Source organism: Hylobates moloch, unplaced genomic scaffold (assembly GCF_009828535.3).
Source record: "Hylobates moloch isolate HMO894 unplaced genomic scaffold, HMol_V3 SCAFFOLD_9, whole genome shotgun sequence".
Classification (NCBI taxonomy): Eukaryota; Metazoa; Chordata; class Mammalia; order Primates; family Hylobatidae; genus Hylobates; species Hylobates moloch.
Genome location: NW_026652284.1, coordinates 110,194,252 through 110,210,395, shown reverse-complemented (window position 1 = coordinate 110,210,395; position 16,144 = coordinate 110,194,252). Strand labels below are relative to the sequence as shown.

Here is a 16,144-nt window from a genome sequence, read left to right as displayed (position 1 = left end):
TGTCATTTGGAGTTATTGTATGGGTGAGAAATAATGTCTGTGAAGAGGTAGTTCAATACCTGGTATCTAACAGACACACAGGAAGTACCTACTACTGTTTTTAATCCGTAGATTAATGTTTTGTAGGGTTACAGAAGTAATTGGTACTATTGGTAGTAATCAGGAGGTTAATGTTTTATAAGGTTACAGAAGGCTACGTACAATGTTGCTTTATTTCAGAGACAGTTTATTGTGGTAGAAAGAATAGGGCTTTGGAGTCAGAAATACCTAGCATTTACTAGCTATAACTTTGGGCTCTAAGCTCTTTGAAACTCATTTGATCCATCTGCAATGACCATGTCATAGTTGATGGTAAAAATCAAATGGGAGACTATATTCAGTGCACAGTAGATGTTGACTCATATGTAAATCTTCATAAATAGGAAAACTGGGGTTTTTTTTTGTAAGTTACGGGCTGATGACCTGACATAAAGTTTTAAATTTATCATTAATATTTGTTTATTAATCTGACATTTATTAATGTCAGATCATAATTTAACTCTGTAAGCTCTTATTTTCTCTGACCGGAATCTAGCAGCATTTTCCAGTTCTGTGATCTGTAACTCAATTTGTTTGATTTCTATGGCTTTTTGAAGTATTGAAATGAAATATTAGTATTTAGTATTTAATATTAGTATTAGTATTTAGTATTTCCATTATCAAACACGGTATTTATTAGCCTGGCATCCCAAAAGTAGCACTTATTTCAAAGGGACCATTTTGCTCACATAATGAATTAGAATATTTATATTGTAGTCTTGAAATGTCAAATTCTAAGACAAGAAGCTTATTGAACCACATATTTTGTTCTCTTTAGTAGCTGAAAGCAAACAGTTTATGTTTATAAATAAACGACATATTCAAAGTATGAGAAATTGGTAACTGATTCATAGGCATATACAGACAGTGTGGACACAGTGCCATTGAAGAAAATTACTCAGTTGTAGATAATAGTTACCATTTCATAAAACCAAATTCCACACTGTGTAAAGTGATTAATATAAAATTTGCCCTTTGATCCTGGTGTTGAATTCAAAGTAACTTCTACACTATTTTCAGTGTGGGTTTACAGAATTATAAACCCTTGAATTAGTCCCTTTAAGGTTTTTATTCTGTTAAATAGTATTCAGAATGTGTGTAGTACATTAGCAATGGCAACATTTAAACTTCTTAATTAGTTTTATTATATTTAGATCATCTGTTTTTTAAAGAGAACTTTTCTGGGAATTAACATTTATGAATTGTTCACTCTTTAATAAACAAATATCACACAGATACAAACAACTTAATGTGTTTTTCAATTTTTTTTCTTTAGAAGCAGCATTAAGAGGTCTTCTGGGAGCCTTAACAAGTACCCCATATTCTCCCACCCAGCATCTAGAGCGAGAGCAGGCTCTTGCTAAACAGTTTGCAGAAATTCTTCATTTCACACTCCGGTTTGATGAACTCAAGGTAGAATTATCTATTGGCCCTGATTGTTACGAAAATCATGAATCTTTTAATGAGTACTAGGAGGAAAAGCCGGGAAACGTTGTTAAAGTGTATTTAAATGATGTCTGCTAGACCTTAATAAAAATGGAAAACTGGATTTAGAAATTATGACTGGTCTTTTGATACGTGGCAAAGAGCAAATTACTGAGTATTCAGTCTCAATCTTTTTTTTTTTTTTTTTTTTTTTTTGAGACAGAGTCTTGCTTTGTCACTCAGGGTGGAGTGCAGTGGTGTGATCTCAGCTCACTGCATCCTCTGCCTCCTGTGTTCAAGTGATTCTCCCACCTCAACCTCCATAGTAGCTGGGATTACAGGCATGTGCTACCACGCCTGGCTAATTTTTGTATTTTTAGTAGAGACGGGGTTTTACCATGTTGGCCAGGCTGATCTTGAACTCCCAATCTCAGGTGATCCACATGTCTCAGCAGTCTTCATTTAACTTTGTTTAAAAATTAATCTCCGAAACAAAATTTTGAGCTTCTTTTCTAAAATTTTTCCTTTCTGCTCACACCCCCTGCCCCTGTTTTTCAACATTCTTTTATATTAAAATGTTGATAAAATTTCTTTTTTCTCCCTTCCTCCTTTCCCACTTTCTTCCTTTCTTTCTGTTTCTTTTTTCCTCTGTCATTGTTTATAGTGTTTAGAACTATAAATACCTTGTTGTTAAAAAGAATGAATTAAAGGAATAAACACTAGGTCTCATATCAAGAGACCTGAATTCCAATTTATACTCTGCCACAGTAACCCCAGTCATGAGACGTTGGGCAGGTCCTTTGATTTTTCAGGGCATCTGGTACCCTGTCTAGAAAATGAAAGAGCTGGATTCCAAACTTCAGCATTTTATAATTGCATCACAGTCAGATTTGTATGTAAAATTCTAGTTTGGGGATTGCTCTGTTGACCATATCTACATGCATTTATCATAATAACTAAAAACAAGTGCCTAAACAGTCCTTTTTGTTTTTGTTTATTTGATAAACAAGCTTTTAGTACATTACCTGAAATTAACTGAAAAGAAAAGGGAAAGTATACTGCCTGTGGTTTTTCGTTTTATATGTTCAGTAAGGACTGAATACAGTTATAAGCCACCTTGGGTTATACTAGTGCTACTTCTTAAAATGATACTATGAATTATGGAATGTTTTATACTAATTAAAACTAAAGATTTTTTACTTAATTTTTTACATTAGCATTTAGTACATAACATTTTTTTCCCCACAAATGTCTTCTTCAGATGACAAATCCTGCCATACAGAATGATTTCAGCTATTATAGAAGAACATTGAGTCGTATGAGGATTAACAATGTACCAGTAAGTTAATGCTTTGAATTAGGGCAATGGTAAGAATAACTTAGTGCTCAGCCTGTTCATTTTATTATTTTGTTTGTTCATTCAGATTGTGTTAAAGCTAGTAATAAAGTTAGTAATTATGGGCAGCCATAGCTGTAGGAGGAAAAGCAAACTGTAAGAAACCATGTGGTGTTTACCTGTTTTTCTTCACAGTCTCTTAAATTCCCACAACTACTTCAGCAAAATTGCTTATCTGTGTAACATTGATCCTTATAAAATTTCGCGATGTACTCTCATTTTAATGAGAATTCTGTGGATTCATAGTTAAGAGTTTTTTGTCTCCATATTCTTAGAATGGAAGAGTCTTGGAGAGAAACTGATGTGGGTTAATTTCTTGGAGAGAAATCTTGAACCCAAGTCAGTTTTCCTCCAAGAAATTAATGGTTAATGCTGGCAAGAGTGAGGTCATGGCCTGTTAACACATCTGTGCCTGATATGGCTGTTTGAGGAAATGGCTTGTGCCTGCTCCTTGGCTAGTATAGCATTTCTTCTGGCTTCTTTAGGTCTGTTAACTTCTTACCATCCTCCTCTTAAGCTGTGTATTACTCTTTTCTACCTTCAAGGAACTAAATACCATAAGTAAAACTAGAGCGGAAGAATATTAACTTGTTCTCTGTATTCTGAGAACCTTATAATTGGTCTGAAAAATTTCAAACATCAACCCTTGTTTCAAGTAGATAGTTTAGTAGAGAAATACTGTAACTATGTAAGGAGTGATAAGTGGCATAATAGATTTAAAAAATATGTATCAAAGACTATCATTCATTTTCTTTTTCCTTGAAAAAATATTTTAGGAAGCACTTGCACTAAGGCACTGGGTTGGAGGAAAAGATTCCTCTTTATGAAACATCTGTAATTTGCATCAATTTGATTTTTCCATAGACCAGTTCCTGGTGTGAGACTGACCTTAACATCTGTCTTTTTCATACCTACCATGTAAAATAAGATAAAAGCAAAAAGCAAAGCAGCCAATCCTATACTATACCCATCTTTGCCATCACTTAAGGCTAAAGACATTAGTCATCTTGGTTCTTCCTTTTACCCTCAATAATTACAGGTAAAATGCAATTTTTTTCAAGTGAAATATCTCTGAAATGTCTTCTCCATCCCTGTTTCCATCTCCTCCTCCCACTGTTCCAACAGAGAGCCTAACTGCCACTCTTTCTGGCAGTCATTCTGCACAGCATAACTCATTTCGGACCTACAAGTCTTTTTCCATTTTGATACAATCCGCCCACGATCATCAGTTAATTTTCTCTAGGAAATTGACTTAGTTGTCATTCCTTTCATCTAACACTCTAAATGGCTCCCCATTCCATGTGGAAGAAAAATATGAACTTAAGCTAGCATTTATGGCACTATACAGTCTGACCCCAACCTGTATCTTTCATTGGTTGCAGCCCCTTATTAACACTGAATATGCTGAATTACTCTTTAGGGAGTCATTTGAAAACATACTCTTTCCCCTGCCAGATTGGATTACCTTGTTTACCTGCCCAATATCACCTGCAAAAGGATAACTCTTAATCTCTTTAGTTTCGTCTATTCCAACTTAATGTTCCTCCGACTCCCTTTTTGTGTTCTCACCTGTTAGAATCTTACCGTGGATGTTGTATGGATACTTATTGTTCATAATGGAGGACAGGGTACAATTTTATAATCATTTTTCTGTCCTCCATAACATTTAGAATCTCTTGTATGTAGTAGACAGTTCATCAAGGTTTTATTTAAATTCCTTAATATCATTTAAAATATTTTTGAAGAGGTTAATCTTTTTAAAAAAATAACTTTTTTTTTTAAAAGAATATTTAAGTATTATTGATACATGAGAGTCTAAAATGTAATTGAGGCAGGCACCCTGCCTGGGTCCTTTTATAATTGTTATTGTATGTAATAATTTGTGAACTAACATCAAGTGCTTTTACCTTCCCCACAGGCAGAAGGAGAAAATGAAGTAAATAATGAATTGGCAAATCGAATGTCGTTGTTTTATGCTGAGGCAACTCCAATGCTGAAAACCTTGAGCGATGCCACAACAAAATTTGTATCAGAGGTAAGCATTGCCTAGGCAGGTACTCTGTGTTGTTACTCATGCCCCTGTTGCAGACGTGATCTCGGCAAGCCCAAGACATTAAATACCATCTTGAAACCAACAGACTCCCAAATGTGTGTGTTGAGTCCTGACTTTTTTCTGAGGCCCGCGTATGCACACCTGTCCACCTACTTGCAGTTTCTCTGGAGGGATGGTCTACACCTCTGTGATAGCTGATAGCACGGCCAAACCAAACTCTGGGTTGCCTTTTGCAACCCTGCCCTTTCTTTAGTTTTTGCTTTCTCAATTAATAGTACCAGTGCAGGCAAAAACTTACAAGTTAACGTTTTTTTTTGTTTTTTTGAGGCAGAGTTTCACTCTTGTTGCCCAGGCTGGAGTGCAGTGGCGCATTCTCAGCTCACCACAACCTCCGCCTCCCGGGTTCAAGAGATTCTCCTGCCTCAGCCTCCCTAGTAGTGGGGTTACAGGCATGTGCCACCACGCCCGGCTAATTTTGTATTTTTAGTAGAGACGGGGTTTCTCCATGTTGGTCAGGCTGGTCCCGAACTCCCAACCTCAGGTGATCTGCCTGCCTCGGCCTCCCAAAGTGCTGGGATTATAGGCATGAGCCACCGCACCTGTCCATCATCCTAAATTCCTTTCTATATCTCACTCCCTACATGTATTCCATCAAACAGTCTCGTTGGCTTTCCCTCCAAAATACTAATATACCATGAATCTGAAAACTTAAAGTTACTTTCTTGCCACCAGCCACATCAGACTTCTCATCTGGATTACTGCATTCATGTCCTGACCATTCTTATTTCCTCCACTCTTGCCCCAATATAGTCCTTTCTCCATAGAGCAGGCAAGTAATCTTAAAACATAAACCATGTTCCCTCCCTCCTCCATGTAAAATGTTCCCAGTGACTTCCTAGTACCCTTAGGATAAAATCCAACTATTACATAGCCTATAAAACTCTACACCTTTGACCCCCTGTCTGCATTGTTGCAGTTGTTCTTACACTGCTGGAATGCAGGTGCCTTTCAGAAGAGTACTGCCTTCGCTATCTTGCTCTTAGCTGTATCCACAGTGCTTAGAACAGTTGCTTAGAGTCTAGTGCATTATTTAGAAAATTAGGAGTAGGAACCAGGTTTTAAAGTTGCTAATTTTTCATGTTATGCTAAATTTTAAATTGTGCTTAAGTAATAACGTTCGTTACTTTTACCTTTTTTGTTCTTCATATACTTCTACAGAATAAAAATTTACCAATAGAAAATACCACAGATTGTTTAAGCACCATGGCTAGTGTATGCAGAGTCATGCTGGAAACACCGTGAGTATCAGCTGATCTTTCTCACTTTAACAGTGCTGTTGAGATGACTGATATTTCAAAACATGTTCATATATGAACACGTTTTATCTGGAAGGTGGAAAGTAAGTATATTCCAAATACTGAATATTAATATATGAACAAACTTAAAATAATTTGGCTATTTAATGTAACTTCTGGTTAACTATAAAATAGAGTTAGTTGGTCTTCAGGTACCTCAGACCAGTCAGACTGACTCAGACTCTTAGTTCTCTTCTCAGAACAGAAATGTGGTGGTGGTTTTTTGGTAGCTGGAATGTAGGAGAAGAATTTTAAAGCTTCTTGGTTATACTTACCATAAATGTTCTTTTTCTATATTTAGTAAAGAATCTTACCCTTTTGCCAAAGGGCTGGAATTATTCTTCTGTTTATCCCTTTTTCTCTCATTTATTAATTGTCACTCTTTTTTTTTTTTTTTCCAACACGGACCTGAATTCTCTTTTTTTTTCTTCTCCTCTCTAAAGCATTTATGATGTATGATACAGTGTGTCCTGGCTGGATTTTTCCTGTTAGCAGGCAGAAAGAATCCCTCCTGGATTCCAGAATAATAAATACAGTCATGTGCTGCTTAATGACGTTTTGGTCAACAATGGGCCCACATATACAATGGTCCAAAGCACTATACTGTACATCATCTCATTGGAAAACTACCATCATAATCCTCTTCCTTCCCCCCACCGCCAACTTCAGGGAGTGAGGTCCTGGGAAATGAAGGGACACTATCCATGTGCTTGGATGTCTCTATCCTGGTTCCGTACTCTTTCTGTTATGATATACTGCCTTCTATATATAGATAAAAGTTCAATTTTATTTTTCACAAATGAGAGGAGAATATGATTGAGTTTTAGTAAAATTGATATCCAGTAATACTATAATGTATTTAGATCAAGTTAGCCCCTAAATAGCAAACCTGCTTGCTCTATTAAGCTAGTGATTTTTCATCATAGGTGGTAACAGCCTTTGCGTAGCATCCATTCTCTAAAATTGTTGCTATCGGTCTAGCAGAGGAGCAATACACTAATGTGGGTGCAGATATTATGGAAACCAGAATACATGGGTGTTGACTGCTGCACTCACCATCTTCTCATCTCTCTGGGGATCTCATTGTGGAATAAGGGGCATGATGTTAGTATCCCTTTTAGAGATCAAAGGGGCAAGGCGGCATCAGCTGAAAGTTGAAAGTTGAATCACCTCATTAAAGAATTTTGTGTCTCTTTCAGGGGGTTGATATGGAAAGGAAAACACATAAGATTTGAATGTATCAGTGTGGCTACTTGTGAACATACTGCATTCAACTAATTGATAGAAATTTGAATAAAATATTTCAGAAGAGGTTTTTCTTGTGTGTGTGTGTGTTTTTAAAAAGAATTTTGTAGTGCACTTCTTCCATGCATGTCTTCTCTACTCTTCAGGGAATACAGAAGCAGATTTACAAATGAAGAGACAGTGTCATTCTGCTTGAGGGTAATGGTGGGTGTCATAATACTCTATGACCACGTACATCCAGTGGGAGCATTTGCTAAAACTTCCAAAATTGATGTAAGTTATTGTTTTATATAAATAATTTCAAACGAGTTTCTCCATGGAAACCATAGGATTTAATTTTTTGATAAGAGCCAGCAAACTGGACTCTTACAAAACTCAGATTTATACTTTGTGAAATGGTGGACTTTCATCTCCTCTGTCCTTGTGCTGTGTTTCTTGTGGCCTGTATTCAGGTGGAATAGAATGATCAAAGGATGACTGTATTGTCTACTGAGTACCTCCTGGAAGGCTTCTACTACATATTCGGCAATATAAATAGATAATTAGATATAAGGAATTTTGAATCATGTCCTTTAATTCCTTTGGCCAAAGGCCATTTCAAATAAAATGTTTATTTCAGAATGCATATAAAAAGTCAGTAGTGCTGCCGGGCTTGCTAACTCATGCCTGTAGCCCAAGTACTTTGGCAGGCTGAAGCAGGAGGATCACTTGAGCCCAGGAGTAGAAGACCAGCCTGGGCAGCATAGTGAGACCCCCATTTCTACAATAAAAAGAAAAAATTAGCTAGGTGTGGTGGCACACATCGGTAGTCACAGCTATGTTGAGAGGCTGAAGTGGGAGGATCCCTTGAGCCCAGGAGTTCCAGCCTGCAGTGAGCCATGATCACACCACTGCATTCAGTCTGGGTGACAGAGAGAGACCCTGTCTTGAAATTAGAGACAGCCAGTAGTGATGCTCCAGTGGAAAAAGATGAAGACTTTATGTATTTTCCCTCCTCTACCCAGTCACAATAATTTGTGACTGTAGTTGGCTCTCGGCTTTTCTTCTCTCTGTAAAAGTTTGTATTAGAAATAGTCTTCTAATTTCTCTACTTCCTAGTTCCTTTCCCCAACCTCTCACATCTAGTTCATTAATGTTTGGTGAGAATTGTCTTCCTGTTTCCCTTTCATAGCTAGTTTAGGCTCTTAGCATTTCGGATCTCGATTACTGATTACTAGGCCAAGCTTCTTGCCTTCATGTACACCTGCCATATGTAAAGAGAAATGAGTTAATATTTACTGTATGGTTGCCATGTCCCAGGAATTTTACATTTGTTCTCCCTTGTGACTCTGATAATACTCTAAGGATGTTAGGTGTCATCTCCCTTTATTGACAGGGCAACTAAAGTTTAGCAGATTAAGTAATAGAATTGCTAGTAGGCCGGGTGCAGTAGCTTATGCCTGTAATCCCAGCACTTTGGCAGGCCGATCACCTAAGGTTAGGAGTTCAAGACCAGCCTGGCCAACATGGTGAAACCTCATCTCTACTAAAAAAAATACAAAAATTAGCTGGGTGTGGTGGCACACAGATCTGTAGTCCCAGCTACTCGGGAGGCTGAGGTGGGAGAATCACTTAAACCGAGGAGGCAGAGGTTGCAGTGAGCCAAGATGGCGCCACTACACTCCAGCCTGGGTGACAGAGTGAGACTCCATCTCAAAAAAAAAGAATTGCTAGAAAAGGTAGAACCCATATTTCTCTGGCTTCCAAAGCCTGTGTTCTTTCTGCTGTATTATGCTTTTTTACAACAACCAGGCTAATATATCTTAAATACCATCGTCATCAAGTGGTTACCTTTTAAGATAACCCGTGAGTCCCCTGCTGCCAGGCATAACACTTCATATGACTCATCCTGGCTTTCAGCCTCTCGTAACTCCAGGTGCAGCGCTGAAAAATTCCTATCTGTCCTCTGTGTGATACTTTACTCTGTGGGGTTTCTCTACCTGAAAGCTCCTCTTTTCCTTACTAACATACTCATTCTGTCTTTTATTTTTTATTTTATTTTATTTTTTGCGATGGAGTCTCGCTCTGTCGCCCAGGCTGAAGTGCAGTGGTGTGATCTTGGCTCACTGCAACCTCTGCCTCCCGGGTTCATGCCATTCTCCTGCCTCAGCCTCCCGAGTAGCTGGGACTACAAGCGCCCACCACAACGCCTGGCTAATTTTTTTGTATTTTTAGTAGAGACGGGGTTTCACCATGTTAGGCAGGATGGTCTCGAACTCCTGACTTTGTGATCCGCCCGCCTTGGCCTCCCAAAGTGTTGCGATTACAGGCCTGAGCCACCGTGCCCAGCCCATTCTGTCCTTTAAATCGCCACTCAGCACCTTTTCCAGGAAGTCTTCCCTTAGCAAACCCTTTGTTTTTCATTGCATGTGTGGTACTTTAGTTCGACTGATTTTGTTCTCAAAAAGATTTTGTTCTAATTGAGAATAATAACACTTAGGTTGGGTTTTTTTCTGTTCTAAGAATAATTAATTTGACATAGTATGTAATCTCTTGGGTTCCATAGTTATGGTCTTGATTTATTTTACTATTTTGAAAAGGAATGTTACATGAAAAAAATGACTATTTTACCTTTTCTGTTTTCTTTTTCTTTAGATGAAAGGTTGTATCAAAGTTCTTAAGGACCAACCTCCTAATAGTGTAGAAGGTCTTCTAAATGCTCTCAGGTGTGTATATATACGCGTACATATGTACAGAAAAAATCTGTAAGGAAAATTGTTTATATTTATGTAAAGAAAATGCATTAAGTGTGAATAGGATATAAAAATAAGTGTTCAAGCTAGAAATATGAAGATCTTATTTTGTTACTGATAATCTTGCTTCCAAACACTGGTTACAGTATTTTACGATGAGAAATGTGTGGGACACATGACAATAGCAGCTTCACTTTCTGGTTGAAGATTTTGGCTTTTGCTTGTTGCTTCTCTTGGAACAGAGATTGCTTGTTTTTTTAATAAAAGTGTTATATACCAGTTATAAATAAAATTCAGAAAACATAAGAAAATGTAAATTAAAAGAAATAATGTAATCTCACCATTTTGAGATAAGCCATTATTAGCATATAGCCTTCCAGAGTTTTTTCTTTACATATGTAGATAATAGCTCTATGTAGTAGTTATCTTTTTACAAAATAATATCATACAAAGTGGCTTGTAACTAGCTCTTTCCTCTTAATAGAATGTAATTAATTTGTGTTCAGACTTGTGTTCTGTTATTTTTATGTATTTCTTATAATGCAAATTAAGTAGTCATTATTTAATGTCTTTTCTTAGGTTAGTTTTACTTAATTTAGTTGCTCATACTTCTACAAATGCTAGAACATTATTGCTTTATTTAGAGATGGAATCTCGCTCTGTCACCCAGGCTAGAGTACAGTGGCACGATCTTGGCTTATTGCAACCTCAGCCTCCCAGGTTCAAGTGATTCTCCTGCCTCAGCCTCCCGAGTAGCTGGGATTACAGGCATGTGCCTGTATTTTGTATTTTTAGTAAAGATGGCGTTCCATCATGTTGGCCAGGCTGGTCTCAAACTCCTGACCTCAAGTGGTCCACCCACCTCGGCCTCCCAAAGTGCTGAGATTACAGGCGTGAGCCACTGTGCCCAGCTGCTAGAACATTTTAAAATGAAAATCTCAGCACTTTGTAACATTTGACTACAGAGATTTAATTGGTAGTATTCACATGACATAAAAGATGATGTCCAATTACTTGATTTTTTGGGGGTTTAAACACAAAAATTACATGAACACAGAAATATTTATATAATGATATTTACCACATAAAATGTAGGCTGTATCATTTCAGCTAAGTGGCACTGTCAAATGATTTTATTAAGATTATGAAAAAATGTTTAAAAATGGTTTTTAAAAGATTATGAAAAGTGTTGCATAAGCGGTGACTGCCTGAATAAAGGTGATCTATTCTAAATGAACATCAGCAAGATTAAGGAACATAATTTAAAAACCTTATAATGTCAAACTATTTTAACCATAAGCCTAGTTTTTAGAATTCTGTGTTCTTGGAGTTTTTACAATGCATACTTCAGTGGTTTTGCCAATATTTAATGATATCATGAGTCTTTCCTCCTTGGTTTCTTTCTGAATACTCCCTGTGTCTCAGTCAACCTGATTTTTCTCCCAAGCCTTTGTCTTTCTGATTGGTCAGGCTCTTTGAAGCCAGCAAGTGGCAGGAAATCTTTTTCAAAAACTTAAAGGTAATTGAGATCTAGGAGGTTTTAGGATTCTTTCTTGAGCTTGAAGGTAGTATGCCTAACTCAAAATCTACGTTTCACTGTAAAGGTAGTTCAGTTTCCTTCTCCTTGGAATGAAAGCAGAGGAGGGCAGTGACGGCAGTGAAAGACAGGGTTGAAGTCTCCCACAAAGTAATCTGTGTTTGAGGAGCGGGGAGGGAAGGAAAGCACCGCGGAGGCAAGTCGCCTGTCAGTTTGGTACATTTTCTTTCTTATTACAACAGATAATGGAAACTAGAAAATAAAATGTTGCTTTTAGAAACAACAAAATCAGGTCTGACTTGGGACTCAGGCACTTTCCTTTTAAACAAACACCCTAGCTGTGATGTAGATAATGCTGATACCTTGAAACATATTTCTTAAAGTAAATCCATCTAGCCTTTAATATGTTTTACTGAAAGCACATGTTTAGAAAGCATTTTGTAACCCCAAAAGTACTACACGAGTGTTACACACCTCCACAAAATAGAACTTAATGACCAAAAGATTTTAAATGGGAGAATAATTCCATATGTATGTATATGTTGTTTTGAATGCTTTTCTGTAGTAATTATTTATATAGAACTTCCTGTGCTACTAAGAGAAGGCATCAAGTCATATGTCCATTTTACAGGTGGAAAAATGGAACCAAATACATTTAATCATAAGAGGGAAAGAAAAAAGGAGAGCTGGGAGTTCAGATTCAGTAGTAGATAATTGTCGTTATTAAATTTAAGAGTAAAGGTAAATAATAATTGGTTTTCTTTAGTAGAACAGTCATGCACTTGGAAAAAAAATTTGTTTTTGTGCACAAAGGAAAATAATGCCATATATCTTCATGTTTTATTTTTGCGTATATTAGATAATATTGGCCTTTTCTTGATGAGTGAGTGTGGTGATGCAGTGTGCTCTGGATTGGCTTTGCCCAAAGAAGGAAGCTAAGATCACATCCCACAGAAGGAGCGAGAACTTGCGTCATGGGTAGAGAGGAAAACACTTACCACTCTTCGAATAGCACAGTACATTGCTGAATAGTGATACTTTTAACTACTCTGCAGTAGAAATTTTACTGTGCACATTACTTGGCTCTTTCTACTATTTAGTTGTATAAAGAAGTGGAGGAGAAACAAATGAAGAAATGGATTTTGAGAACGAGACATCTGTAGGATTTCATGTAATTGCATATACTTTATCTACATAAAGAGAACAAAAAGGTTAAATCTTTGCGACATCACTTAGCATTTAATGTCAATATTCTTTTATGGATTTTTTTTTCTTTCCAACCTGGCTGCTTATCTTGTCTTCCTTCCACAAGTATTTATTGAGCACCAATTATGTGCCAGGCACTCTGATTACCTATTCAAAAACATGAGAACAGTTTGGAAGTGACTTCTCAGTAACATTGTAGACAGTGTATCAGGTACTTAATAAGCATTCTTCAGTTTTTAAATTAATTTGAAATGAACCTAATAGGAATTGGGTTTAAATTTCTTAAACACAGAAAGATCTGTGTGGACCTGCTGAAAAGGATGTAGTCCTAGCTGGGCATGGTGGCACACACCCGTCATCCCAGCTACTTGTGAGCCCAAGGCAGGAGGATTGCTTGAGCCCAGGAATTGAAGGCCAGCCAGGGTAATATAGCCAGACCTTGTCTCTATAAAAAATGATCTAGTCCTTAAGATTTTACATGGAATTCTTGTGAACCAAATTTGTCTGTCTGGGTTATCTCCAAAATACAGTCCACATTCACGCATTGAACACCTGTCTCCATTGCTACTGTAATCTGGCCCAAGCCTTGACATCTGTTTATCTCACACTTGGTGCTCAGTAACAGCCCCCTTATTTAATGCCTCCCTGCTGCTCCTTCTGTTCTCCACAGCTTGCCCTGAACAGCCAGAATGATAAAACTTAAGTGGCATCACACCCCTCTCCTGCTTAATATGCTCCACTGGCTTTCACTGCACTTAAAATAATCTCCAAACTCCTTAACTATGTATGGCCTCTGGGTGTCCATGTGAGATGGTGTTTCCCTGTCTCTGTATGTAGCCTCCTCTTGTTATACTTCTCTCCTTTGCTGCTAGGCTTTACCCTGTCACTAATATTAGTGTATCGTTATCTTTCTCCGTCTGCTAGGTTGTAAGCTCCTTGAACAGTGCCTGAGACATAGTAGGCTTGCTTAGTGGATTTTTACTGTTTAAGGGAATACTGTTGTGAACTTTATATAATAAACACTCTTTGTGATTCTTTTTTGGATTCTTATGTTGGATTTGCATGCATGTAGCAAAACACATGCCTAGAAATAAGGCACTTGGAGAATTGAGACATTTTAGAGATATAACAGCTGTAGTAATTGAGGCATCTTAAATACAGAATAGAAAAGGGGTTGGAACACTTTTCTGTAAAGAGCCAGAGAGTGAGTAGATATTAAAGGCTTTGTGGGCCACGTGGTTTCTGTTACAGCTCCTCACCTCTGCCACCATAGCAAGAAGGTAACCATAGATGGTACACGAATGAATCAACTTGGTGTGTTTCAATAAAACTTTTATATGTAAACACTGAAATTTGAATTTCATAGAATTTCCACAATAACACATGAAATATACTATTTCTTTTTTTGTCTTCCTTTGTCCCCCAGTCATCCAAAAGGTTAAAAAATAGAATTAGCTCACAGTCCACACAAAAATTGGTGGATTGGATGGCCCATGGGCTATAATTTGCCAGCCTCTGGGATAGAACAGCATTTTCTTCTGAGTGAGAAGTTCCAGCTAATTGTTTACTTGAGAGGTTAACCAATCATTTCAGCAATGTAGTTGTAACTAAGTTAAATAGCTACTAAATAGCTACTGGCTATTCAGTTAGAAAGGGGGTGAGGATGAGAGGCTGTGCAGAACCTGAACAGGGTTAAAGCTACAATGAGAAGCCATAATTTTGTGAGTTTTGCTGAGACCAATTCTCCATCCTGTCATAATTAGAGAACCCGATGCTGATTCTTTTTTAAGTTCCTAAAATTGATCTTTTTTCTTTTCTTTTTTTAGGTACACAACAAAACATTTGAATGATGAGACTACCTCCAAGCAAATTAAATCCATGCTGCAATAACAATTCTGGAATAAGCACCTGCTGTAGACAGAAGACAGTATTCTGCAATGACTGAGAATGCACAGTTTTTTAGTGATTGCAATTACTATCTCATTTATTCTTGCTTTTATTTCTTTCCTCTGTTCCTCTTCCCTCTTTTTTAATCATGTTCTTGTTCTTAAGACTTCTTTTCTGTGCCAAAATCAGTAAAGTTACACTCTGAAGGGATATCATCCTTTCAAACGGGCCATCTAAGGCAGCTAATTATGCATTGCATTGGGGTCTCTACTGAGAAAAATTCTGTGACTTGAACTAAATATTTTTAAATGTGGATTTTTTTTGAAACTAATATTTAATATTGCTTCTCCTGCATGGCAAAACTGCCTATTCTGCTATTTAAAAACCCTCAATGACTTTATTTTCTACTGCCGCCTTTTTCATGTGCAACCAAAATGAAAATGTTTAAATTAACTGTGTTGTACAAATGGTACCCAACACAAACTTTTTTTAAATTAGTAATACTTTTGTTTAAAGTTTTAAGTTTGCATTTTGACTTTTTTTGTAAGGATGTATGTTGTGTGTTTAACCTTTATTAACTAACGTTAAAAACTGTGATGTGTGCGTAGAATATTACGTATGCATGTTCATGTCTAAAGAATGGCTGTTGATGATAAAATAAAAATCAGCTTTCATTTTTCTAAGTGTGGCTTGGTTTACTGATGTTTTGTTTTTAGGCTTCTGAAGTTTTCCCCATGTATGTTTTTATGGAATGCATATATATACATTATATGATTTTTTCTTCTTTTAGGGGAGAGCCGGATCTTTTCATTAGAATTTTGATCATTGTCTATGTATATACTTTTAATTGCCTTTAAAATTTTGCTAAGTATATTAAGACCAGTGATCTTTTCATTAACTGGACTTTTATTCTTGATTTCCTCTTGTATGGATGTAGTAATGGAAGGAAAACTGCATCCTCGCTTGATTCTCCATTTCCAGGAGAGCGGGTAGCAACATGAAGGCATGGTAGCCCTTTAATCCTGGGAAGAGAGTGATTATAAGAGGGACTTCCCATGAGAAAAGCAGAGGCCATGATCTCACTAGTGGTAGAAAACTAACATGTTTCAGTTAAAGATCATAAAACCTAAATCATGAAATCTAAATCTCATGGTTGGAAGAAACTACTTAAAGGTTGTCTAGTTCAACCATGCCAGTGTTTAAAATATTTAGGAATATCCGAAGTATAAT

The 16,144-nt window shown here is 37.0% G+C and overlaps 1 protein-coding gene across 12 annotated transcripts in view; it reads left to right on the top strand.

The window, feature by feature from the left end:
• Nucleotides 1–15,597, top strand: part of CYRIB (CYFIP related Rac1 interactor B) — a 175,407-nt gene extending 159,810 nt beyond the window's left edge. For 11 of the 12 annotated variants that reach the window (XM_032760430.2, XM_032760423.2, XM_032760421.2 and 8 more), the window contains 7 exons: nucleotides 1,355–1,491; nucleotides 2,765–2,842; nucleotides 4,818–4,934; nucleotides 6,171–6,250; nucleotides 7,699–7,825; nucleotides 10,187–10,257; nucleotides 14,854–15,597. In XM_032760430.2, coding sequence (XP_032616321.1) covers nucleotides 1,355–1,491; nucleotides 2,765–2,842; nucleotides 4,818–4,934; nucleotides 6,171–6,250; nucleotides 7,699–7,825; nucleotides 10,187–10,257; nucleotides 14,854–14,917 — 674 coding nt within the window. In that variant the 3' untranslated portion in view covers nucleotides 14,918–15,597. The other variant, XM_058444619.1, reaches the window with a different exon arrangement.
• The last annotated feature ends 547 nt before the right edge of the window (nucleotides 15,598–16,144 follow it).